Below are 25491 nucleotides of genomic sequence, written 5' to 3'. Positions count from 1 at the left end.
AAAAAAAAAAAAAAACCTGTCAGACACTTAACAAATAAACAAATCACCTCCACAATTTGTTGCTGAGTGAGTCTAACCCACTTCAAGCTCGGTTCAAAGTACATAAAGCCCTTTTTGGGAATAGAGTTAGTCATTATAAAATGAATCTGAACCCTGCAGCCTAGAGACACAAAGATTCACATATTTACTTCTGCTTAAGCGACTTGGAGCACCTGGCATGTTCAGTAAACTAAATATCTGCCTTCAGATGTAGCCACTGAACCTCAAACTCCAAAGATATTGCTTTCTTTTATTTGAAAAAAATACAGAGACTCAGCTTTCTAGTTTATTTCTTGATTGTTTGTGTGTGTATGTGTGTGTGGGTGTGGCTATTTGCTGATGGCGTGTAAATCATCACTCAATGGGTCTCACCTCAGGTGAGTTCAAAGCAGTAATGTGATGAGCAGTGTTTGCTCCCTGAGTAAGCAGAGTCCCGATCTCCTACACCTGAATGCAATGAAACGTTATGGGCAAATACTGGCTTGCCCTGTGACTGGAGAGTCAGGATAGATTGAATTGAAGTAAAGTGGAACCCTGTCTCAAAAGGCACTGAACACGTTTTTATATTCAAACTTCTAAGATGCTTCCACTTGATATTTCAGAGTTGTCAAAAAGAACTACATAATTTTAAATCAGGTGATACAAGTCACTTAAAATTATCAGATAATATAGTTCCAATTAGTTTTTATGTAGAACAATGGAAGACACTTTAGGGCCATCCCATGGTGGGAGGGGTTAAGTCTCAGTACTAACAAGTTTTCACCAGCCACTGCAGCAGGAGTTCAATCCCTAGCCAGAGAGCTGATCCACGTGGCGCAGCAGATGTCTCCTATCTCCACACAGCTCCCCTCAGCAGTGTATTTCAGTAGATCAGCCTGTGATCAGACCTGGTGAATCCACTCACCATCTTCCCTGCAGTTCTGGCCTACACCCAAGTTCTTGTATGCACAAATACATTAAAAAAAATCTTTAAAAAATGAAAAAACTTTAATTAAAGCAAAAATGACAAATACATATTAAAATCCAATGTTAGGATTATGATGCATTTGTTTATATCCAGTCATTTAAGTCACAAAATATGAACCTATTAGGTAATTTTAATGAAATATCACATGGTAAAAGCATTGAATATGTATTTTATCATATATGTACAAATATGTTTTTTGTAGAAACAGCTCGAAACATATCTTTATTAATGATCTTTATTATTATGAATTTTCCTAAATGTTTTATATACTAATAACTTGAATTTTAAAGAATTATAGAACTTGATGTGGTGCTTTATGTTACAGATTTAGAACACTTCATTGTTGTTTTTAATGAATATGTTACCTATGGCTGCAATTTTAATTAACAGAAGTTCAATCAGGGATAATAACCAGTAACATAACACAAGAAAGTTTCCTTTTACCTGGTTTTAAAAACACCAAGACTGTTTTCCATCAACAGAAATATAGCGATAAGTAATAAAACAAAGTGACAATCAATTCTGCTTCAAATTCAGAACAGTTTATTCAAACATCAATGAAAAATCCAAAACAATGTGAAAATCTTGATACATTTATATCTTGTGTCCTGTGATATAACCTTATGTGTATCTTTTATAAAGTGATACGTGTGTGTGGACAAAGAAGCATCTAATCACCAGTGACCTTCTGGATAAATTGGCATTCTCCAATCATGCGTAGTAGGGCAAGCTTAATAAAATCAACAAGAAACATATAACTTGCTTAAAAATTTCATAGTATCAGCCCTTAATGCAACTCTCCTCACTGTCTGTAACATGGACTGAAGCAAGAACCTCATGTAGGAGCTGAAATGAGTTTGTTTGTGCTGTGACTTGTTGACCCATTTCATAGCTGGAAACACTGTCTCTGTGGTGAGCTGCTGGGTGGACTTTCAGGTCTCACACTCCAAGGGAGACAAGTTGGTCACTTCTTGATATGTAAAGCTCAGGTTTACTAAGCATCACTGAAATGGTACTGAGCCTCTTTCTTGATCTTGGTAAAAATCATTGTAAAGCTCTACAGTCAGTAGCTGTTCATAAAATTTAGGCATAAAGACGAGACCAACCAGCAAAAGATCTCAAGAATTTAATATGCATCAGTTCCCTGAAGGATAGTACTCAGATCAGCTAGATCTGTAGCCTAAAGAACTCACATACCTTTTGGATTAGAGTCTCATTCAGTGAGGACTAATCAATCTATACTTTCCCAAACTGTCAAAAGATAGGTAAGTAGGGCCCTCTCTGGTGGCACAAGGAGTGAAAGCACAGCACTTCAGAGCTAGCTGCAGCTAATTCAACACAAGTTGGATTCCACACCCCTGGCCAGGGAGGTGACCCACATAGTGCAGCAGACCTCTCCTGTCTTCCCTGCTGGCCCCTCAGCAGTGTATTTTAGTCAATCTACCTGTTCTGCTCCCCACTCTGTCTCTGGTGAATCTTCTCACCCACTGCACCTCTGGCTTGTAACCCAGTTCTGTACGCATAAATAAATAAACATGTAAAAATAAAGATAAATGGGTATTTAATAACTAGATGATAGGTAGATAGATAGATAAGTAGATAGAAACTATGATGATGTTTCAACAATTTTGACAATGACTAATCTAGGTAAAGCATATACAATTCTGTTTCATGCTACTTTTTCAGGCAGGTTTAAATCTGAAATAAAGTCAAAAACTAAAGTCATACATGAAATCTTTTTCTCTTGCATACCACATTTTATATAACATTAAATATGATTTGCATACATTTTGGGATATGTGTGTGTGTGTGTTTGTGTATCTCAGTCATTTCTTATCACCACATTACTGGAAGGCCTGCAACTTTGACCAACAGAAAAACTTGAATGCTTCATAAATACTTAAGTTTTTGAATGCCTGATAGTTATTAATTTTATCAAAAAGAATAGAAATTTCATTTTCATATTTATTTGAGAGGAGCCATGATTCTTTGGTGTCTACAGCAGTGGTATGGTGGCCCAGGTCACCTGGTGTCTGGTGGCTCCGTGTGTGACTGTAAAGGAGGAGAAACAGCAGGCTCCTTCTGTCCTGGGTCAGTTTGGGGACCTCAGGATTGAGAAGAACCTGAAGAAGCCAAAGTCTCTCTCACACTCTTCAAGCTTTGTTTGTCCAGGACCGTATCAGACTATTTCCAGCCCCTCCCCACCACCACCAAATCTGGACTCCAGCCCCCATCTTCACCCCAAACATGCCTTTGTACTTGCTGCTTGTGGTTCACTCAGACCGACTCTTAGCCTGGGTTCCAGGCATCTATATGGACAAAATTATTCATTTCTCAGATCTCTCCATATCATGACTATATCAGAAATGTCTTAACTAACCATTCCATCTTGAGCAATTCTGTGTTATACTCTAATGACTCTTTCCCCCATTTGTAAGAACTGATCTTATTTGCATGTGTATTATCAGTGGTCTTCCTAATGTCCATCCTCCCTGTCATATATAGCCCATGAAACCAGACACAACCCTTTTAGTTACTCAAGTGTGCATCTCCAGTGTTAAAAGCTCAGTGTGACCAAGGGCAGGATTATTCCATGTTTGTGAATACAGTAAATTTGGCTCATTTTTTTATTCCTCTGGACAATGCGTTTTCAAACTCTTTGTACCTTGTGTGGATAGTAAAAGTTAAATGTCAGCCACCTTTATATAATCATATTTTACCATTATGTTATCAGTTCAAAAACATTTTGGTTGACTTATCGGGCAATTTTGTCTTCTTACCCTGATTATCCACTCCACCCAAAAATGTCCATCATACAACAAAGAATGACTGGATAGACAAAGGCAGAGAATGGCGAGATAACCTCCCATCAGGAGTATGAGGATACTGACAACTTTCACATGTACTGGGAGACATGAGGATCTCAAAATTATTTAATACATCTCCCTGCCTGCAGTTTTTATTTAATAGTTCTGTACAATAAAGTTCCTTCAGATTGCTAGACTATGTCTATTATTCCCTGTGTTACTTATCAGTATAATTTTAATGACATTGACTTTTACCTAAATCAGTAGTTCACACAACTGAAGTCATCATCATCAGAAATTGTATTTGTTCTTTCTTTTCTTTCTCACATCTCTGTCAGTTACAAATATGCCGTCTTCCAACAGATACAGTGTTTACTTTGTCGGCAATCTTCAGCGTCTAACTGTCCATATTTTATATACATACATTTATTTAAAAAATTCTTATACTTGGGAATTTTCACCCTAGAAGAGAAATATTTTCCATTAAATTCTGAATTCACTTTATTTAACATTTATAATTTTATGAACTGTAAATGATTTGATAAAATTATTAAGAAACAGAAATGACACTTTCCTAGTTGCTCAACAATGCAAATAATAAATGTATTCTGTCAACCAAAATTTAACTCTGGAGTTGATATGGGAGCCATGTCCTTATTTCTAATTATAATCTCCATGATTTTAGGCATATTTAAAGAGACTTCCATTCTCCCTGGGGTTCGCAGATTGCCTTTACATAGTAGCATTTTGTTCTTTACATATTAGTATTTTGCTAAATAATTTCTAGAGTATCTATCATACAACATATTGAAGTTCCTCATCAATAACAGCTAAGTTTGTCCCTAGAAATTTTCATACAACTCTTTCAAGAGAAAGGAACTCCCAAAGGAACCAAATCAGTCAATACCTTGACTTCATATTTCTGCTTTCTGAACTAGGAAAGCATAAATGCCTGTTCCTTTAAGCCACTTTGTGACTCATAACAAATAAAAACACAAATATGGTTTATTGAAAACATTGGATAAGACCTGTTACAGAAGTTAAATATTAAGCCTAATACAGTAATCTTTCACTTTTTTCCATTTATCCTGTCTTTCCCAGGTGGATTTATCAGGGCTACATCTGCTTTGTAATATAACCACTCCAATGCACAATAAGTATTGCGATTTGGAAGAAAATAAGAGTGTTCTGGTATGATATTTTAAAACAGCAAAGACTCACCTGACCAAGGTAAAAGGGGTGCCATCGAGCCAAATCCATTTCTCCTTTTGGTTTTTGTAGTACAAGCTAATGAAAAAAATCTGTTGACTTAATTCACACTGCATCTTTGACAAATGCAATAAAAAATTCTGCAGAGAGAAAAAAAAATCAGAAAGTAGAACTTTGCCTCTGAGAAATAGGACTATAATTGTTTAAATATCTTTCTTTCATTGATCAGTTTTTCTTTACACTCCGTTTGATTATATGCAAAGAGATGGAGGGATCAGCACTAGTTTACTTAAAATTATTGATTGTTGACTGCTGATGACTCCTTTACTCATGAACAATTGTTTTTGCCTATATTACATTTTGTCATATTTTTTGGCTATAGATTAGGTAAATGAGCAATAAAACTCATAGATACAATCACTTAGACTCTGCACATATGTCACACTATTATAAACACAGAATCAAAGGAGAAGAAATACGAGTTTTAATGGGTTGTAGTGAGCCTAGAGTTTTTCATTGGATTGTGTTACAAGTTAAAATCTTTAAAAAGAAGGTGCATTAACTAAAAGAAGAGTGTGTGGGGAGAGAGGCAGAGGAGATAAAAATATGTCAAAGGCACATGAAAAAACAATTTGAGAAACAAAGATGAAGGAGCATGGGGTCCTTCATGTGTGTAAAGAAGCTCATGGTTGTGAGCCCGAGTAGGCTGCTCCAGAGCACTGGCTGGGGGGCCTCACCCACAGAGGTGGCTGGATGCAGGCAGGAATCAAGTTAAAAGTTAACTGAAACACATGATCTGAACTTTATCCTGAGAGCTAAATAAAGCCCTCCAGGTATTGTTAAACTTACCATTCAATATTACAGTCAAATGTAGATTCCTGGCCTTCCCCGGAGATGCAATGGTTAGTTACAGCACAGCACTATGAAGCTATATACAGCCCCTGCAGTACAAGTTCTATCCCTGGCCCCAGGACCGACCCACATGGCCAGAAGACTTCTCCTGTCCTGCCTGCTGCTCCCCTCAGCAGTAGAGCTTCAGTAGAGCTTCAGTAGAGCCACCTGTTCTGTTTCCCGCTTTGACTCTAGTGAATCTGCTCACCAACCCACCCACACACACCTCTGGATTGTACCCCAGTTCTTGTATAAATAAATAAATAAATCTATTTTTAAAAACCGTTAAGGTTCCTGTTATTGCTATAAAGGAAATTCTTTAGTGGAACACAAATCTTACATGATTGTTCGCATTTTTTAATTTTCTGACACAAAACGCACTAAAATTTAAAAAAGGAAGTCTTATCCTTACCATATCTTCTTCAGTTTCCACTTTAACAAAGCTTGAATTTAAACTAGAGCAGTAGCCAGAACATTGTTCCCAAGGAAATAAGATTCTGGAGAACAAGTAGCAGTTTCCTCCACGCTGATGCCAGTTGTGTGGACAAGAAGGATGTTTCCCAACTGTTACAAAAGATAGACTATAGCTGAATGTCTTCCGTCAGTGCTAGAGATAGCCAGTAAATTCATAAAGCATTCTAGCCTCTACAAACAACACACGTTGTTTTATATTTTATTGATGTGAACTTAAATTTAGTGATAGTTATTTTACATTCATAATTGATCACATTGAAAAGATTTTGTTCTTCAAAATTCAAGAGACTACATTGTGGAAACAAACTATTTTTAACCAAAAATGTAAAAAGTATCATTAAGTCCAATATAAATCGATAGATTTCATTGAAAGTATTTTAAAAGAAACATTGGGCCTCAATTCATGCAGAATTCATGAGTCATTCATGCAGAATCTCCCCAGGTATTAATACTTAGCCTAATTACATGTCCTCCTCTCCCCAAATTGCAATTCAAAAATCACTGACATGATACACTAATGAAAAGTTTGATCATTTTCTAGTTTATTTCCTTCGGACTTTAGTTGCTGTGTGGACTTGTCATACTCATATTGTAGTTTGATTTGTATGTTTATGTCTCTATTACATTAAATTATTCAATGCAAGTGGTGTTTCATAATCAGCTTTATATTTCCTATGTCAGTACAGTGTCTTGTGCAAAGGTTGTCCAGTTACTGCTGGAGTGCCCAGCCCAGCACTAGTGAGGCCATCACATAGGTGTCCTCTCTAATTTCCCTTACAGAAAGTGGCTTTGCCTGAAATAATCTTGCTTTTTGGTCAATAACCTTATCCCACCATCTATCTATCTTTAAAAGTTCTCCACTTTGGTAAGTTCTTGCAGATACTACTAGACAGGATACTGCCCATCTCACAAATCATATAATAAATTAATTAAATATGTATAATTGTTAATTTTTACCAGTATATATTAAGATCTGAGAAGTATTGGTGCTACAAGTAGATTTCACTCATATATGCTTACTGTATACAGTTGTATGTATCAAGCAACTTAACTAACACGACGTGAATTCTCCCCTCTCTCCTACAAATAATAGTATGACTCCAAGAATCCCAAACTTACCTATTCCATTGGCTCCATTCTTGGATGAGTTATTTCCTTGACATTGTTCTGTGTTAAATGAGTTTTGAATCACTGAAAAAGAAAGATCATGTTTAAATACAGAGAGAAAAGTAACTGGACAACCTTTGCACAAGACACTGTACTGACATAGGAAATATAAAGCTGATTATGAAACCTCACTTGCATTGAATAATTTAATGTAATAGAGACATAAACATATAAATCAAACAATAATATGAGTATGACAAGTCCATACAGCAACTAAAATCAGAAGGAAACAAACTAGAAAATGATCAAACTTTTCATTAGTGTATCATGTGTCAGTAACATCCAACAAAAGTCAGGAAACTAATCAAAAGCAGGAATTACATCTTTTCAGAGATGTCTCAGTTTAGATATAGATGTTTCATATTACATGAGCTCACTTAACTACTTTATTAAATAAAATTTATTAACAGTGTATGAAAACTTCTCACAGTTAGATAAAAATTATTTCACTAGGAAAGGAAGGAAGGTAAAGCAACCATGAAAACAAGTATTAAGTAAGGCTCCTCATATACTTTAAAATGAACAACAATTTGCTGTATGTGTAAGAAATCATATTCAGTTGGTGAAAATACTACACTTAGTCTGGCATTATCTTTAACAAATTTCATTGGGTAAGTAGGAAAAAAAAGTTTTATATTGCCACTTGCACTTCGTAGTCAATACTCCAACAGACAAAAGAAGCATCAGGCAGATGATCCCCAGAATCACGGCAAAAATTTTCCATGAAGAAGATGGGGCAGGACGATCTATAGAAAAGAGGAATATATCTTGTGACATCAATTTACAAATGTTCATCAGAGTTCATTTTCTCTTTCATGTGTAGTAAACTACAAAACACAGCTCACACCTGTTATTAGGGAAAAGCGAAGTAGTTTGTAAAGCATTACTCATTTTGAGTGTGTTAGCTTAAGTCAAAAACATGAAGGCGAAGTGAATTCTAAATAAAACATACTCCTGCATCTGTGGGGAGATAGGACATAGACTCCACTTCATTTTGTCAAATCAGAGGAGGGAAAGAGGCAGCTGTGAAACACTAATAGATTTTAAAAAGATCTTCAAGGGTAAGAGCAGGTTATCAGGAGATTATAATTCCTTGCACCTATATAAAACAAGAGTTGTTCACTGTGTTGCCAACAGAACTTGTTGATTTCCACTGGGGGCTCATGGAAAGTGGCGGAATTTCAGAAGAACTGAAGACCCCTTCTGTGGTACAGTCTACAGGGACTGCCAACATTTGTTGGGTGTAGTGAAGTATGAATTAAATGTTTCATTATTGAAGAAGTATGAATTAAATGTTTCATTATTGTAGTGTATCATATGTCAATATCTGTCAAAAATCAAGAAACTAATCAAAAGTAGGAATTATATTTTTTCAGAGTTGTCTCAGTTCAGATACAGATGTTTCATATTATAAGAGTTTGCTTAATGACAACAGAGTTGAGATCGTCCTCATAAAATATGCAACTCAAATATTAAATTCATTCCAGTTTTTATAAAAGAATGTAGTCTTTTGGGTAGTCACTGTTCGATCTTGAAATCCTATAAAAATCAATAGATAAATTAAAATATATACCTAAGGGGCCCTCCCTGGTGGCACAGCGGGTTAAAGCAGAGCACTAAGAAGCTACAGTGACTTTCGCATGAGTTCCATCCCGCCTGCCCAGAAGGTGACCACAAGTGCAACAGACCTCTCCTGACCTGCCCGCTGCCTGTTCTACTCCCCACTCTGTCAATGGTGAATACACACACACACACACACACACACCTAAAAAGGCAGAATGTGAGAGGAGAAAATAATGGAGGGTTGAAAATTTTTGAAAGACATGTTCATTTCATGATGTGAAGTCAAATATTTATCATTGTTTTGGTTCATTTTTAGCTGTAGGTGACTAGTGAAAAACATATTAAGGAATGAATTTGAAGTCACAGTTAGAAAAGTCAGAAAAAACACAGAACTCTTTGGCAGACTAGTTGAGTCACTGGTCTCAGGGAGGAAAGAAGGTTCTGGGCTTCCCCAAAGTTGTTTCAACAGCTAAGCACTTTAACTTTCAAATATGCTATTTAAACATCAGGACTGTACATAGGGAATAAAAATATAATTCACTTTGTAGTGTTCTTTTGGTATTGATTTAAATATGAGATATTACTTTATAAACTGAGAAAAACTTAGAAATGTTTTTAAATAAACAATGGTGAAGTTTTTTAAAATAAACAATGGTGAAGTATTTTAAAACAAACAATGGTTTTATGTATAGTTATGCACATACCTACACAGTAATTTTATTAATAAAGTTTTCTATATAGGTCTGATGGAAAATTCATAAATTGCCAGGCAATTTTTGTTCATAGACAATTTCTAGTATAAATAATTTTTAATAGTGCTAAGAATATAGTAAGTAAAATTAGAAGATAGTTCCTATTATTTCCCTTGCTTTGTAAAAGATTAATATTTAAACTATTTAAACTATATGTGTATGTGGTTGACCATAAGCATGCACAGTCTTGTATATTTTAATAATATAATTTCTAAAGTGAGAGGTAGACAAGATACCTACCTTCGTGGGTATATTCAGATGGACCTTTTTTTCTTGGTGTTTTATGTTGTTGTCTTTTCTGTGGCTGTGATGGATTTTGAAATCGTAAACCTGAGTAAGTTATTTCACTCATTACTGAAATGCAGAAAGAAAAGAAAATGAATAGAAAAAGTATAATTTCAGTGAATGTAAATAGAGATATTAGTAAAACTGGTATAAAAATATTAAATTTATCTTAAAAGTTAATATTTTTATGCTAAATAAAATCTAGCTATGATGAATTCTAGAAACATGCTTCATTATTATATTTTAGAAAATTTGAAAGGAACTGATGTGAGATTTTGCTCTCTACCAGAAGATAATTAACCCAAATTCCTAGAATCAAAAGACACATACTGTGGGAAAATTTATGATTTAACCTACTGAATTTTGAATTTTCTTACTTGCTTTCTTTAAATTTATATTCCATATAACTTATCAATTCTTAAATGTCATAAAATGTTACAGCAAGTAATAGTGATTAAAATAAATATTTAAAATAGATTCTTTAAAAATCTCTTAAACATATCTGATTTCCCTTCTAGCACCTCTTTTTACCCAAACTTTTCTCATGAACTTTCTTTCTCTGTGAGCCACACTTTTATTTATTTATCTTCCAAACCATATCTATTAACACACGAATATATATAGATTGCTTAAAAATTCAGTACTTAGGTATTATTGTAAGAAAGATATACATATGAATGTTGAATAAACTGTCTCTGATTATAAATCTTTAATTTCTTTCAATCTAATTTCCTCAAAATTCTAAACAAGCATATGTCGAGTAAGAGAATAAAGACCTGAGAAATTATAATTACCTGATTTATAGAAGAAAATGTCTAATCTTTTGAAGAGTACGTATCTATATCCTGGGAAGAAGCAGGTGCAAACTCTTCTTAAAGAAGTTGGAATGTAAAATCTGTGAGAGTCTCTAGGGTGGTACTAGAGATCAGAACAAAAGATAAAAAGAGAAATAAACGCATAGGCTAATACTGCTTTTGTCTCTCCCATGAGACACTCTGATAGGTGAGAGCAGAGGTCAAGAGTAAGAGAGCTCTGGAAACAACCACACAGGAAACTCTTACTGCTGCTCAATTTAGCTCTGCCTCATCTCCAGATTGGGCATTTCTTACCTTAAGTAACACAAGATACTCAACATATTTGCATAATGACCAATTCCCTTCATCAATCCTTGCCTTGTCAAGGAAATAATTAAATATCAGTGATTAGTTGCTACGGATATGCTTGTTAATTTTAATGTATTTTGTTTCATTCTAAAGTCAACCAGTATTTTTGGAAATGTTCTTTGAGCACTTTTCTGATGTCTCTTGCAGGCCTTTACAGTTCTAGGGCAGGTGTTGGATTTCATCACTAGATGGTGCATTCATAACCTGCCTCAGAACCCTCTACATTTCTGGTTAGTGGACTGTCCACAGATTCCCAAGAATCATCCCTATAAGTCATGTCACAGAAAGAAAACAACAGACCAGTTAAACTAATCAATGTCTTATTCATGCAGTCAGATATGTGATGGAAAACTCTTAACATTTCTACCATCTCATTATCTTTGATTAGTTTAAAGTTACATTCATCTGACCCTTTCTTTATCATTTTTAAAGATGTTAGCTAACAGATCTGGGCCATTTTTTCATCATCTCACAAAAATAACCCTATTTCATGCTACTAATTAAATAGAAAACCTTGCATAAATAAGAAATATGTGGAACAAGATAATAACTATTTTGAAATTGCATAATAAATTTAGAGAAAAGGGTAAATATAATAAAATACCATTAAATATAAGGAAGTATGAGAACTTTATGAATAAATAAATTTCAAAGGAAGAAACATTTTGATCTCAAATATTTAACTTTATATTCAATTTTTAAATTTCATATTGAAAATACTGTTGTAAATATGTATATTTGATAAGTATAAATGAAGTATTTCTTGAAAATCTGATGTTGTTATACACATGAAGCAGAAAGCACAAAAATTACAGATTTAACTATTAAAAATCAAAATCATTGACCTTTAAAGAAAAAGGAGAAAAAAAATCCTCTGAGCCATATATAGTGTCATAACCAATGTTACCTCAACTTAAAAAAAGAAAGAAAATCCAAAGTATAATAAGAAGCAACTATTTAACTAGTCATCTTCACAAATATATATACATAGAGAAAGAGAGAAGAATACCCACTTTAAATGAAATTTTGATGTATCGGTTCAATTAAGGGAAATTTATGGTCCATTTATTAAATATATTATATATATATATTTCTTTCACAACTGTATTACTACATAAATAATATTTCATTCAAATATTACAGAGAAAAATGGCTGAGTAAGGAGCTCTGAAGCACTGTCTCTCCACTAAAGTAATGATAAAGCTGGCAAAAAATCGCTCACAATACTTTTTCAAAACATCAGACTCTAATAATAATAAAAAATAACAATCAGAGGACTATTTAGTGAAGGATGAAATGGCCATATTTTTTAAATGAGAGTATTTGTTTTATTCAAAATTGAATGGAGGTAGGATGCAAATTACTTTTTTTTTTTTTAATTTGATCTCTCTCTGTTTGCTAAGGGGAGATGGGAACCTTTTAAATTTATTTTATTAACATGCTAAAATGAACTAAGTGCCTTTTGTTTGGTAGCATTGTTATATGAAAACCAGTGCTGTATTTATTACAAGAGCCAAGAACAGTTCTCAAATTGTTGGGTTAGAATTCCTTTCAACTCTTAAAGTTTATTAAGGAACCCACAGAAATTTTGTTATTTAAAATACATGTATCAATATTTTCCCTACTAAAAATAAAAGCTGCTATGTTCAAAAAGATTCACTCATGTATAAATGGTGTAGAATACATATATTTTATGTTAAAGTAAAAATTACATTTTTCAAAATAAATAAAAAATAATGCCAACATTGACATTGTTTATGTCTTTACAAACTTTTAATTTTCTGGTTTCATGAAAAGGCAGCTGAAGTTTTTTATCTGCTTCAGAATTTAATTTGTTGTTATATTGACTATGATATCTCAAGAATACTTCACACACTTGAGGGGTTTGATTAAAAAATAAATAGAAAAACCAGAAGGAGAATCAATTGGCCTTTGGGGCAAAACTGCTATTGAGGACAAAAAGAGGAATTGAATAAAATAATTCATTTGTCAGTTTTTTTAAACAAAATCTTGGCTAGAATAAAATCAATAAGAAAAATAAATCTGATACCTTTGATTAATTGTCTACGTACATAGACATTAGATTTTTGTTATTTCAACTTTAAGATTTTATTTTATCTGGGTTTCTACCACTACAGTACAAGACTCTTGGGATTCACTGGCAACCCACTAACAACCAATAATTTACATAATAAACAAGCAACCATTATGGAATCCCTAATGTGCTAGGTGCTGAGCATTGAAAGGCAAAAATAAACTTATTAACTTGGCATTAAGAAACAAGCATATCTTTTTTTCAAAGATTTATTTATGCATACAGAACTGGGGTACAGGCCAGGGGACATATAGGGGCTGTGAGAGGATTCACCAGAGACAGAGTGGGGAGCAGAACAGGTTGATTGACAAAGTACTCTGTTAAGGGGAGCAGCAGGCAGGTCAGGAGAGATCTTCCCATGCAGTGTGGGTCAGCTCCAGGGTGGGGATAGAACTCATGGGGAAGTGGCTTTAGCTTCTTAGTGCTGTGCTTTAACCTGCTGCGCCACCAGGAAGGGCCCACAAGCATATATTTTAAGTAATAACTTGCTACTGAAGTTGTAGGATGAAATGACAGTATTTAACAAGACTCTTTTAGAACAAATTGATCAAAAAAAATTGTTTTAAGTATAGGTCATTCTGTGATAAACCAGAATCTATCCAGACACCTGTTGGTATATATAGTTAAAAAGCTTTAGGAAGACAGTACAATTGTGAGACTGAATTATACTTCAAGACATATGTAAGAGGAGCAATGGAAAGAAGGGAGAGAGGGAGAGGAATTGATGGAAAGTACTGGAGACTACGGAGAAGCCAAAGACAAAGTTCAGAAGTGAATAAGCCTGCACAAGTGTTAGGGCTTAGACGCTTTATATCAGCCCTAAGGAAGTTTCCAGAAAGGGAGTGGCATAATCTGATGTGTATCATAAAAAGAAAGTTCCCTGTGTTAACAGTAATCTTAGAAGAGAGAATGCCTAGTGTGCTAGAAATATCTTCTAAGAAACATAACTGCAATTCAAGAAACATGATCTTGCCTCTACCATCTCATTTTGAGTATTTCAGTTAAGAAAACTTAAAAGTGACTTCTGCAATCTCTCTAAAGATAAATCTCTAAATAGAGAGTAGCAGTTTGGCCCATTCTGGTGCCAGCTGTGTTTACAAAGATGACATTTCAGAGAGAAAATAGAGAAAATGTCTTCTATCAAGAAAGCACAATGCACTATAGTGAAGGGCTATGGATGATTGAGTGGTGGGTGCACTACTGTAACATAAACCTGATAGGGAGATGGAAATATTACCTCAGTTAAAAATTAATTAAAGGGCCCTCCCTGGAGGCACAACGGGTGAGGACTCAGCACTGCAAGCTACTCACAGCCCTCTCAGAGCAAGTTAGATACTGGCCCCAGAGGTGATCCACAGGCACAACAGACCTCTCCTGTCTCGCCTGCTGCTCCCCTCAGCAATGTACCTCATCAATCTGCCTGTTCTGCTCCCCACTCTGTCTCTGGGTAGTCCTCTCACTGACCCTGCACCTCTGGCCTGTACCCCAAGTTCTGTGTGAATAAATAAATCTTTTAAAATAATAATGTTTTAAAAAATAATTTAAAATGTTTTAAATGAAAATAAATGTCCCTTATCAGTACATTTACACATGGAAAAATAAGTCTTTAAAATATGAAAAATGATAACATTGAAATGTTTTCTCTGTTAACCATTTACAATGATGCTAAGACAAAATTTATGACTGTAATTCTGATTGGGTTGTTGCTAATTTGCCAGCATTATCAATCACTTCCAAATATATGTGTATTTCAGTTCTATCTCTAAATATAATACTGCATAGTTGTGAAATCTAATTCACACTCAGTGTAGTCACTAGTGGCTTTATATGCACACAAGTAACACAGCTATAGTTACTTTCTAACTCTTAGGAAACATATGATGTTTTTTGTAAATTATTGTGAGCATTTCCATCTTTTTTTCTATTTCTGCTCTTCTTTTTCTGTCAATGTGAAAATATCTAATTTGCAGTTTGTGGTACATTTTTCTTCAGCTTTGTGTTTGTTTTATTTTTTTGATGGATTACTTTCTGCAGGTAGGGATATTTTATTCCCACCCATAAATTATTGAAAGGTTTTATGTGAACATGGTCTTCCACCCTCAAAGCCTAGTCACTCACTGACCCGATTCCTAGTTAGAGAGCTCCCTCTTCTGTCAATTCTCCTCTCTTCTGTGCTGTTTCCTTTATGGATGGTGATGACATTAGTGGGGAGGACAAAGGTATCTTTGTTTCTTCTCTTTCTTTTCTCTAGGAGCTTCAGATTCTACCAATTGTTCTTTGCTTTCATACTCATTTCTCTAAGACACCCCACCTCTTCTTTGTCATCTGATATTCCTGGAGGAGAAACAATGTTTTCTTGGTTTTCTCCGTTCTTGTGTTACATTTCACATCCTTTCCCACTGTAATGAACTCAATCCCAAACTACAGTATTTTGGAATTTACTGTGGCATTTTCATCTTCTTGGGTTGGTTGTGCCTGGACTCCTTAGATCTTTTTTTTCATAGGATAAGTTGAGGACTAATTAATTCCCTTAGCCAGCACCATGGCATTTGGTATTAGGCTGCATTGAGAGCTTTGTTAGAATTTCTTATTTAATTTGAAGGTTGTCCTACTGTGTCTCTAGAGATGCTTAAAAGATATGGGTCTTGTGTGGCTTTGTTTTTGTTGTTATTGTTTGATATATGTATCGGGAGAAAGGAGAAGAACAAAGCAGAATAGCCTAATAAATTTTGGTTTATAGTTGTTAGTTGATTTTTTTTTACTTTATTACAGTTACTATATTTTTTTCCTGATGCCTTACACTCCTGCTATGAGTGAACAAACTGAAGATTATTGTAAAGATATATATATAAGAGAAAAAAAGTAAGATAGATGGGCCTCCGTGGTGGCACAAGGGGTTAAGTCTCAGCATTGTGGAGCTATCTGTAGCACCAGTTTGACCCCCTGTCGCCAGGGAGCTGCAGACCTCTCTTGCCCCACCTGCCTCACCTACCTAGGATCTGTATTTCAATAAATCCGTCTGATCTGTTCCCCAACATCTCTGGTGAATCCTTTCACCACCACCACCATCCCTCCCACCTCCGGCCTATACTCCAGTTCTACATAAAAATAAATAAAATCTTTAATTAAAAAAAGAAATTTAAGAAGACTGAAATTATACAAACTCTCTTTTATTTTCATCACAGTAGTATGACTCCATAGCAGAAAGAATACTGGAAAATTCACCAAATTTATTCTGTCACCTGTTTTTGTAAATAAAGTTCTTCTGTAAACAGACAATTTCTATATTAACAGTGTCTTCTTTTCACTATTATGGCAAAGTTGAAGTTTCAATAGTGAAAGGCCCATAAAGTTGAAAATATCCTCTATCTAGTTCTTTAGAGAGAACTTTGCAAGTCCTGCTCAAGGATATAAATACAAAAGTTTCAGAAGATATAAAATTATGATATGAAAGAAGGGAACTAAGTGGAAAGAAATCATAAATTTCCAAGGAGTTTACTGAAGTAAAACATTAGTAAAGTTGAACAATATAATACAACAGGAAAAAGGAATGAGGTGAGTTCAACAGGAAACTGGGGACCATGAAACACCCCATTGTTCCTATTTGCATAAAAACACGGTTCATCTTTAGGGAAGCTGCTGATACCTGGATGTAGGAGAGCTCAAGAAGAAAGTTCCTACAGAGTCTGGTCAAGTTAACTAGTTGACCAGTGGTAGAACAGTTGGAAGTTTTGAACTTGCGAAAATTGACCATAAATTATTATACAGATAGATAATTGACTGATGATAGACAGATATTAGTTAGTTCATTATCCTTATTGCAGCTGGAGTCAAAAACTGACTGAATCATACATGAAAGGAATAAATGAAGCAGTCACTATTTGCAGAGGACATGATAATATCCACAAAAATATCTTCATTTTCCTTATACTGTTCCATGAAGTACCAGAGGTTTCAGTTGTGATGAAGTCAAATTTATGAATTGTTTTGTCATTGTTTATACTTTTGGTGTCTTATTTAAGAAATTATTGCACAACCCAAGGTTACAAAGAATTGCACATTTTCTTCTGTGAAGTTTACAGATTTGCTTTTACATTTAGTTATTGATCTATTTTGAGTGTTTTTTTTTAATGTATCCTGTGAGGTAGAGATAATAGTTATTACTAAGCTATCTAGTTATCTCAGTCCATTTGTTGAAAAGTCCATTAATTATTTTACCACTAATACCATTTCACACCTGTGAGAGTGGCTATTAACAAAGAGAAAAAAAGCATTTGCTGAGGGTAGATAGTAAAATGTAAAAATTAAAATATATAGATATCCAGAAAGAACTAACTTCCAGAAACAGGAGACAAAGATGGATCGTTTAGATTTAGATTTAGTGACTTACAAAAAACAAAATGATGTTGACATATTTTGTTGTGAATTTTTTATTTTATTTGAATTTCTATGAAGAAAATTTACAAAAGTATACACATCGCATATTAAATGTAATATTAAACATGCATTAAATAAAAATATTAGCAGTTTTATCTTGATGTTTTATAATCCTAATTATGCAGAAATCTCATCAATCTTACAACATTTCTCAAATATATTAAAATTATTTAAGTCACAACTGGAAACATTTGGGGGGGTTCAAGTAGATAATTAGTAATAACATGATGTAAAGATGCCATTCTTTTTTTTATTATTTAAAGATTTATTTATTTATTCATATGGAACTGGGGTACAGGCCAGAGATGTGGATGGTGAGAGAATTCACCAGAGACAGAGTGGGGAGCAGAACAAGCACACTGCTGAGGGGAGCAGCGGGCGGGTCAGGAGAGGTCTGCCTCGCCATGTGGATCTCCTCCGGGGCAGGCAGGAACCGAACCCATGTGGAAGTGGCTCTAGCTTCTTAAAGTGCCCGTAAAGATGCCATTCTTAAGGTGGATCTTCCTCATCCACCATATCTTCCCCAAGAAAAACCTAATTAAATCTCTGCTTACAGATATAACGATTTTTACTTTCACAGTTTTCATCCAAATCACCACCGTTAGGACTGTACATTTTGCAGTACTTTGCACTTGTAGTCAGACTGAATGGAAATCTGTAATAAAATCATAGATATTAACACATGCAATAAGAAAATGAGAATGTTCAGGGGTGACATTTCTATTAGGAAAATAAGCTAAAGCATAAAATTTGTATTACTAAAACTCTCCACATCACATGTTTATAAATGAAAATGAGATTCAAAGATTACATATACAGAAAATATGTACAGAGTATTTGAAATAAGGGAACATGATAAAGATACTGGTCTCCAGCAGACTAAAGAAATCATGGACATAGTGTCTGCTCTGGCCAGCCCATGGCACCTGCATATCCCACACAAACCCTGTATCTCTTAAGAATAGACTTGAGGCCCTTCCTGGTGTCACAGCAGGTTAGGACCAGCACTGCAAGCTTGCCACAGCTGCTTCAGTATCGGTTCGATCTCTGGCCCAGAGGTGATCCACATGGTGCAGCAGACCTCTCCTGAACCACCCACTGCTCCCCTCAACAGTGTACTTCATTAGTCTGCCTGTTCTGCTCCCCACTAGGTCTCTGGCGAATCCTCTCACTGCCCCTCCTCCTCTGGCCTGTACCTCAGTTCTGTATGTGTAAATAAGTAAATCTTAAAAAAGAAAAAAGAATAGACTTGATGTTCTGGATGAAACTACAGTAGTTGTTCTCTTGAATGTATTTCTGCATTCTGGACAGGCTAACCCCAGTGTGGTTACATGTTGTATTCTATGGTGAGATCAAAGGACAGACCCATACAGAACAGAAAAGCCTGGAAACTTACAGATCTGGAGACACCCTGGAGCCATTCTCCCCCACCTGGCTACCATGGTTTGCACTGGAGACAGCATCAATCCAGTAAAAATACTGATTAGTCTTCATAAAGGACTGTTTGGAAACAAAAAAATTTAAATCCACTCTGGTGTAATACATCTTTATAAAGTATGATTAAGACTTGAATCAAAGTACACAAGAGCAGACTTAATTTTTCAATCACATAAGCTGAAACATTTTTAACACCTAGTTTAGAGTATAGTCACATATCTTCTGCTGTCTCATTTAGTTGGTGCTTACATTTCTGGGGAATAAAATATCACAAACTCTCACTTCTTGAAGGAATAAAAAATATTATATAGGGAGTTAGAATTGTCATGGAAAACTTCTTTCATAGGACACCAACAATCAACAATCGAATTAGATTTCAGATTGAGTGATCTCTTGAGAGAAACTCTAAAGATGTAATCTATTGCATTTCTATTCAGCACAAGTTCTGCAGCACAAGTTCTACCAGAAAAATGCTTCCTTCTTTCTTAAAAATTGAACAATTGCTATGATCATGTTCTCCATATTCATTTCACAGTATATCCAAAATGATGATAAAAGACACACACACACACACACACACACATATACACACATACACATATATTTTTTCAATGAAAAAGTTAAAAATTACAAAGTCATTTAGTTGGTGCTCTGAGTGAAAATAATGACCTATTTTTCTTCTTTGAATTATCTATGAAACATTCCTAGTACTTTAGCTGATATTTGTCTTGAATTTTATTCCTGTAACATAAATATTTGAGTAATTTTATATGGATTTTACAATAATTGTTTCAAGTGCAAAAAAACAGCTATGCATTTGTTATCTGATAAAAAGTTTAAATCAAAGTATTCAGCTTACTTAAGTGTTATGTTACATACTTAGTCAAAACTAGATACATGCCAATTCATCTTTGCTGTCCTTTGGAAGTAGAGTAGAATTCAGGGATTCACAGAATATTCTACTGACACTCCAAGATTTATGGTCTGTGGAAATGAAGTAACAGTTACACTTGTACCCAATCCATCCTTCTCTACAAGAACAGCAGCCAGGGTCTAAGAGGAAAAAAAAAAAAAAAAAACATGATTTATGACAATGGATTTTTTTTCAGTGCTCTTTACTCATGCAAAAATCATTTGTTATTGATTCTTTTTATCTACAAAAGTCATTTGTTATTGATTCATTTTTTTTCTGCAAATGTTCATTGAGCATCTAGTAATATCCCCACAGTTCAGGGGAAATTAATGTGGATAAGTTAGGCAAGACCCCTTATTCTCACGAAGATAATTATATGCTAGCAATAGAGTTAGAAAAATACAATTATCATATAGTTTCTGGTCATCTGTAAGCACACTTAATGATGCTAACTTTGGGTAGGTAACACAGGTATGTGAAATAGCAGAATGCAATAGGAATAGTGGTGTTTAGAAGAATCCTTTTGGAGAAGTGATCCAAATTAATCTTGGATGTTTAAATTGAAGCAAAGAGATCAAGGATCTCTTTGAAAGAGAAAAACATTTTAATATATTTCCTGAATCATATCTGATATACATACTGGATATTTGATTTTCAAAATGATGGTAAATAAATCAATTAGCTTGAAATTTCACCATAAAGTTTACAGTAATAATGCCTTGAGCATCTACTGACTTCTGTGTAAGGTCATAGACATGGCAGGCACACAGATCTTTGCCAAATGAGTGGTGCTGTAGAGTAGAATGTTGTTCCCAGGTGCTGAGGGTAGGAGTGTGGAGGGTCGGGGTCAGGGAGGGTAGGGGTCAGGAATGAGCAGTACTGGTTAAAGGATACAAATATGCAGTTAAATGAGTAAGTTCTGAAACTCTGATGCACAGCACTGTGATTATAGCGGGCCACACTATAAATATTTTAGTTAATCCTACTTGTAAACTGCAACAAAGAATAGATCTTAAATGTTCTCAAATAAAAAGAAATAATAATTATGTGACATGATGCAGGTATAGCTAATACTATACATATGCCACAATATGTAAATGCATCAAATCAACACAATGCAAAACTTAAACTTGCACAATGTCAAAGGCACTGCAATAAACTAGAAAACATTTAGTAAGAAAATATATGATCATGAAAGACAGGCAGACAACTTGGAAAGCTTTAGAGAAAATACATTAAAATATTGACATTGCTTTGGCTTTCAGGGTTTAAATATCCAGAAACCTCTACCTTGTGCACTAAGTTGAGTCAGGAAAGAAGCAAAATCAAAGGTAAAGAGACAAAAAAGTATAGATTGTGGGCAAGAGCCCGTTGGCTGTCATATTGACTGTAGCTTACTCTTGATTTTTACTTGGGATGAGCACTCATGTAAGAAAAATATAAGTTCAGGCAATACTTTCCATATTTCTTAAGATATAAATGATGGGTAATCAATGTAAGGTATCAATTCTTATGCCAAACAATGAAAGGAAACGATCCACAATTAATTAGTAGGCAAACATGTATTATGAGGTGTAATATTCCAGCATGATTCTGCATGAGAAAAGCAAGTCACCTAGTTCATACTCTACCAAAAACAAGGCTTGCAAAGTAGGGAACCTACCTTCCTGGAATTCATTTGTGGGTGCTGGGGAGATTGTTGACTCAGGATTTTGTTGAAGTTCTGTAAGAACTGATTAGAAATCTACTTAATAAGTTATAGGTCTATAAAATAATAATAAAATAATAAAATACTACACATTAGTAAAAGGAAACCTTTACTATTATTTTACCAGAGTTTTGATATTTATAAAACTTGCCTAGAAAACTTACCTTTTCTCAATAGAATTCCCAAAGTAGCCATCAACAAAAGGCATGTCACTCCTAAAATCCCAGAAATCCACCTCCATGCATTGGTGCAGAAAGCTGTGGAGACAGGGGAGTAGGATAATGACTTAAGAAAGACTCTTTGAAGCATCTGGGAAGCCTCAAAGAATCTTGGATAAGTTACAGAATGAAGAGTCACAAAAGTAAAATTAAGTAGAAAGTACTGACAGATGGAAAACTGAAAAACGTCAATTTTTCCCCAGCCTTGCTATGAAATTAAAAATATCCATGACAGAGCTTTTCTGGCTGTTTTTGTTGCTTAATTGTTGGCTCAAGCTGCACATACCTGCCATGAGGAGAGACACTCCGAGTCGATGTGGGGAAGGCTCGCAGTGTGCTGGTTCCAGAAGATCCCGGCTTGGTCACTGGAATCTTGAGTTTGTGTAGAAAGAAATTTAAAAGAAATAAAACTTTGCATTCAAACAATGGTCATAAATCATCTACTGGTGAGACACGGGTGTAGACTATGAACAAGAAGCAGCAAAATCACCAGCTTCTAACCTGTTCCGGAAACACAGCACAGGAAATTCTTACTATACTTGCGTCCTGAGAGCCCTTTGACTATCACAATAGAATATAGTGGAGGTATTTAAATGTTTGAATATCAAAATCATTTTTAAACATGGCATTTTGGAAAAGTGTTTTCTAGAATGGTCAAGAAACAAAGGACAAGTAATTCTTTTGCTGAAGAGCAAAAAAAATGGTAAAAAGTTCTAAATTAAATGGCCAAGGCATTGATAATTGTTTGGGTGGGAGGCAGAATCAGGAAGCAATAATTGTGTGAACCATCATCTCAAAGCCAGAGGAATAAATTAAGTTTCATGAAATACATGAAAATCTAAATGTTCAAAGTTCTTTCTTGACATTTTTATTTCTTGTTTCATTTAAATTTTAGCTGAGGTAACATTGGGGTACCCTTGTCAGTATTACCACCATCCTGTACCCACCACGGAGATCACCCATATTCTCCCACCATAACCACTATGCTGCCTTCCCTCACCGTCTCTCCTCTCCACCCAATCACTGGTGTTTAGTTCTGTAGTCAGCTATCAAGGATTTTTTTTTCCTTTGTTCACTTTTTTCTGATTATTGTTTCATGAATTTACATCCCATAGTTTAAAATCTGCATAGTATTTATTACAGTGAGACAGTATACACATGGATGATTCACTGTTTGTAGAGGTAGAGGGATGAACATGAGTTGTTAATATGTAAGAGATACATTAATGTCAGAACACTTAAATCTCTCCAAAGGAAATAATAAAGCAAGAAGTTTCTTGCAGATATAAAGGCTTTGATAGTATGTGTATATTGTCCCTTTTTCCCACACTGTACAGGATGATGCTGATAGAGAATGTGTGAGAATGTGTGAGTGTGTGTGTTGTGAACTCATGCCAGTGTACATGAGTTCCACATGGACACAGGAATACTTTTGTGTTTTGAAATGGCTGGGGTGAACTGAGCAGAGAGGAGTCATTATTACTCTGTTTTCTTTCTTTTCTGTCTTACATTTCACACCCTGAGTTTGACCTTCAGAGTAATTTTATGAACTATGAATGGTCCTGGTTAGTTCTGAGGTTAAACACATGAACCCTCAGGTACTTAAAGATTCCAGGAAGACACATTGCACCCCTTCAATGAGGGCTGGTGTGTCAGTCTAACATGGCAGGGGATTAATAAAATCCTGTTGGAAATAGTCACATGTGTAAAATGAATCCAACCCTGCAGCCCAGAGACACAAAGATTCCGGTATTGCTTTTTGCTTCTGCAACCCTAGGTTCTTGCATTTTGAATAAAAGAAATGGATGCAGATTTAGGCATCATGTTTCAGAATGACTTTCTCTTAAAAGAGAATAATCACATGACTCACCTTTCCATTTTTTTGTCTTTCTCTCATTCACATATGGGTATAAATCAGCACTGAGCAGTGTTCATCTTGGAAAATTTAAAAGAGAAATGTTCTAAGGAGTTAATGATTCCATCTCATGCATCTGAATCCAATGAAATTTGTGGGAGAGTCAGAAATGTCAGCCTTAAACTCAGCCACAGGAAGACATCTGTCTTTTCCTATCTAGACTGAAAGATGGCTCCAAATCAGATTTCAGAGATGTGAATAAAACTTCATTATTTTTAAACAAATGACAGCAATGACTTAATGAATTATGATTCATAGAAGTCTAAGTAGTTTTTGAATAAAACTAGGTATATTTGACATGCTTCCTATGGAAGTCAAATATGAAAAATTATTATTATGTTGCCATTTATATCTCTAGGTACGCTTCGTACCTAAAGTACAAAGCATGAAACTAAAACTCCATTTAAATGACATATCACATAGTGAGAATATTGAATCCATGTGTTGATTTTTAGTCATGATTGGGCCCATTTCCTTTTTGTAGCCATAGATGTCTGTATTTTAATCTTTATTAATGATTTTTATTGTGAATTGTCGAAAAACTTTATACACTTTTAAAAACCTAAAGTTTTATGATACTCATATAATTTGTTAAAGCACCAATGATTATTTTAGGATATGATAAAGAGTTCAACAATTTGTTTAAAATTTCATTCAATGTTTAACAATCAAAATACATGTTCAGATTAATTTTGAAGTTTTCACCCATATTTTGCAAAGGAAACTGTGTGATATATATATGTTTTATTAAATATTGATCCAGTGACACTCTCTAGCTGACATACACTGAAAATCTAATCTCTCTAGAAACCGACATTTCCATCACAAGGTTTGCTTCATTGTAAAGGAAGCAACACTAGAATCTGTTTTTCAACCCATCTGGACCTGAACAGTGTCACAGAGGAAAATGACAAATTCAGAAAGAAATGAAGAAAGGAACCAAAGGAAAATTGGAATTTGAGCATGATTGTATGGGATAAAAAGGACTTAAAAATATGGAAGTGTGTTTACTTTTCAGTGAGAAGTAAATATTAGACCTTTCTTATATCAGTGCCTAAATAATTTTTTTTAAAAATTCAGTGATTGAGGCTCTCCCTAGTGGTGCAGCAGGTTAAAGCACAGCACTAAGGCTAAAGCCACTTCTGCATGAGTTTAATCCCCAGCCCGGAGGTGACCCACATGGCATGGCAGACCTCTCCTGGCCCGCCCACTGCTCCCCTCAGCAGTGTACTTCATCAGTTGGCCTATTTTGCTCCCAACTCTGTCCCTGGTGAATCATCTCACTACTCCTGCACCTCTGGCCTATACCCCAGCTGTGTATGCATAAATAAATAAATTAAAAAAAAAACAAAAACGAATAGGCCCTCCCTGGTGGCACAGCGGGTTAAAGCACAGCACTAAGAAGCTAAAGCCACTTCCGCATGAGTTCGATTCCCACCTGCCCCGGAGGT

General features: G+C 34.9%; 2 protein-coding genes across 2 annotated transcripts in view; both read right to left on the bottom strand.

Annotated features, from left to right (window-relative positions):
- The window catches only part of LOC101627204, a 171028-nt gene extending 159434 nt beyond the window's left edge, over positions 1–11594 (bottom strand). The window contains exons 1-3 of the mRNA XM_012732343.1: positions 11522–11594; positions 10110–10223; positions 7507–7578 (exon numbers count right to left, since the gene is read on the bottom strand). Coding sequence (XP_012587797.1) covers positions 7507–7578; positions 10110–10223; positions 11522–11594 — 259 coding nt within the window. The remainder of the gene's footprint in view (positions 1–7506; positions 7579–10109; positions 10224–11521) is intronic.
- A 6789-nt stretch (positions 11595–18383) lies between these two features.
- KLRD1 (killer cell lectin-like receptor subfamily D, member 1) overlaps positions 18384–25491 on the bottom strand; it is a 34068-nt gene continuing 26960 nt past the window's right edge. The window contains exon 6 of the mRNA XM_012732342.1: positions 18384–18504. Coding sequence (XP_012587796.1) covers positions 18384–18504 — 121 coding nt within the window. The remainder of the gene's footprint in view (positions 18505–25491) is intronic.

The sequence above is a fragment of the Condylura cristata genome, unplaced genomic scaffold, assembly GCF_000260355.1.
Source record: "Condylura cristata isolate star-nosed mole 26May11 unplaced genomic scaffold, ConCri1.0 scaffold00034, whole genome shotgun sequence".
Taxonomy (NCBI): Eukaryota; Metazoa; Chordata; class Mammalia; order Eulipotyphla; family Talpidae; genus Condylura; species Condylura cristata.
Note: the sequence above shows the minus strand (reverse complement) of the source record. Positions and strands in the feature narration are given on the sequence as shown.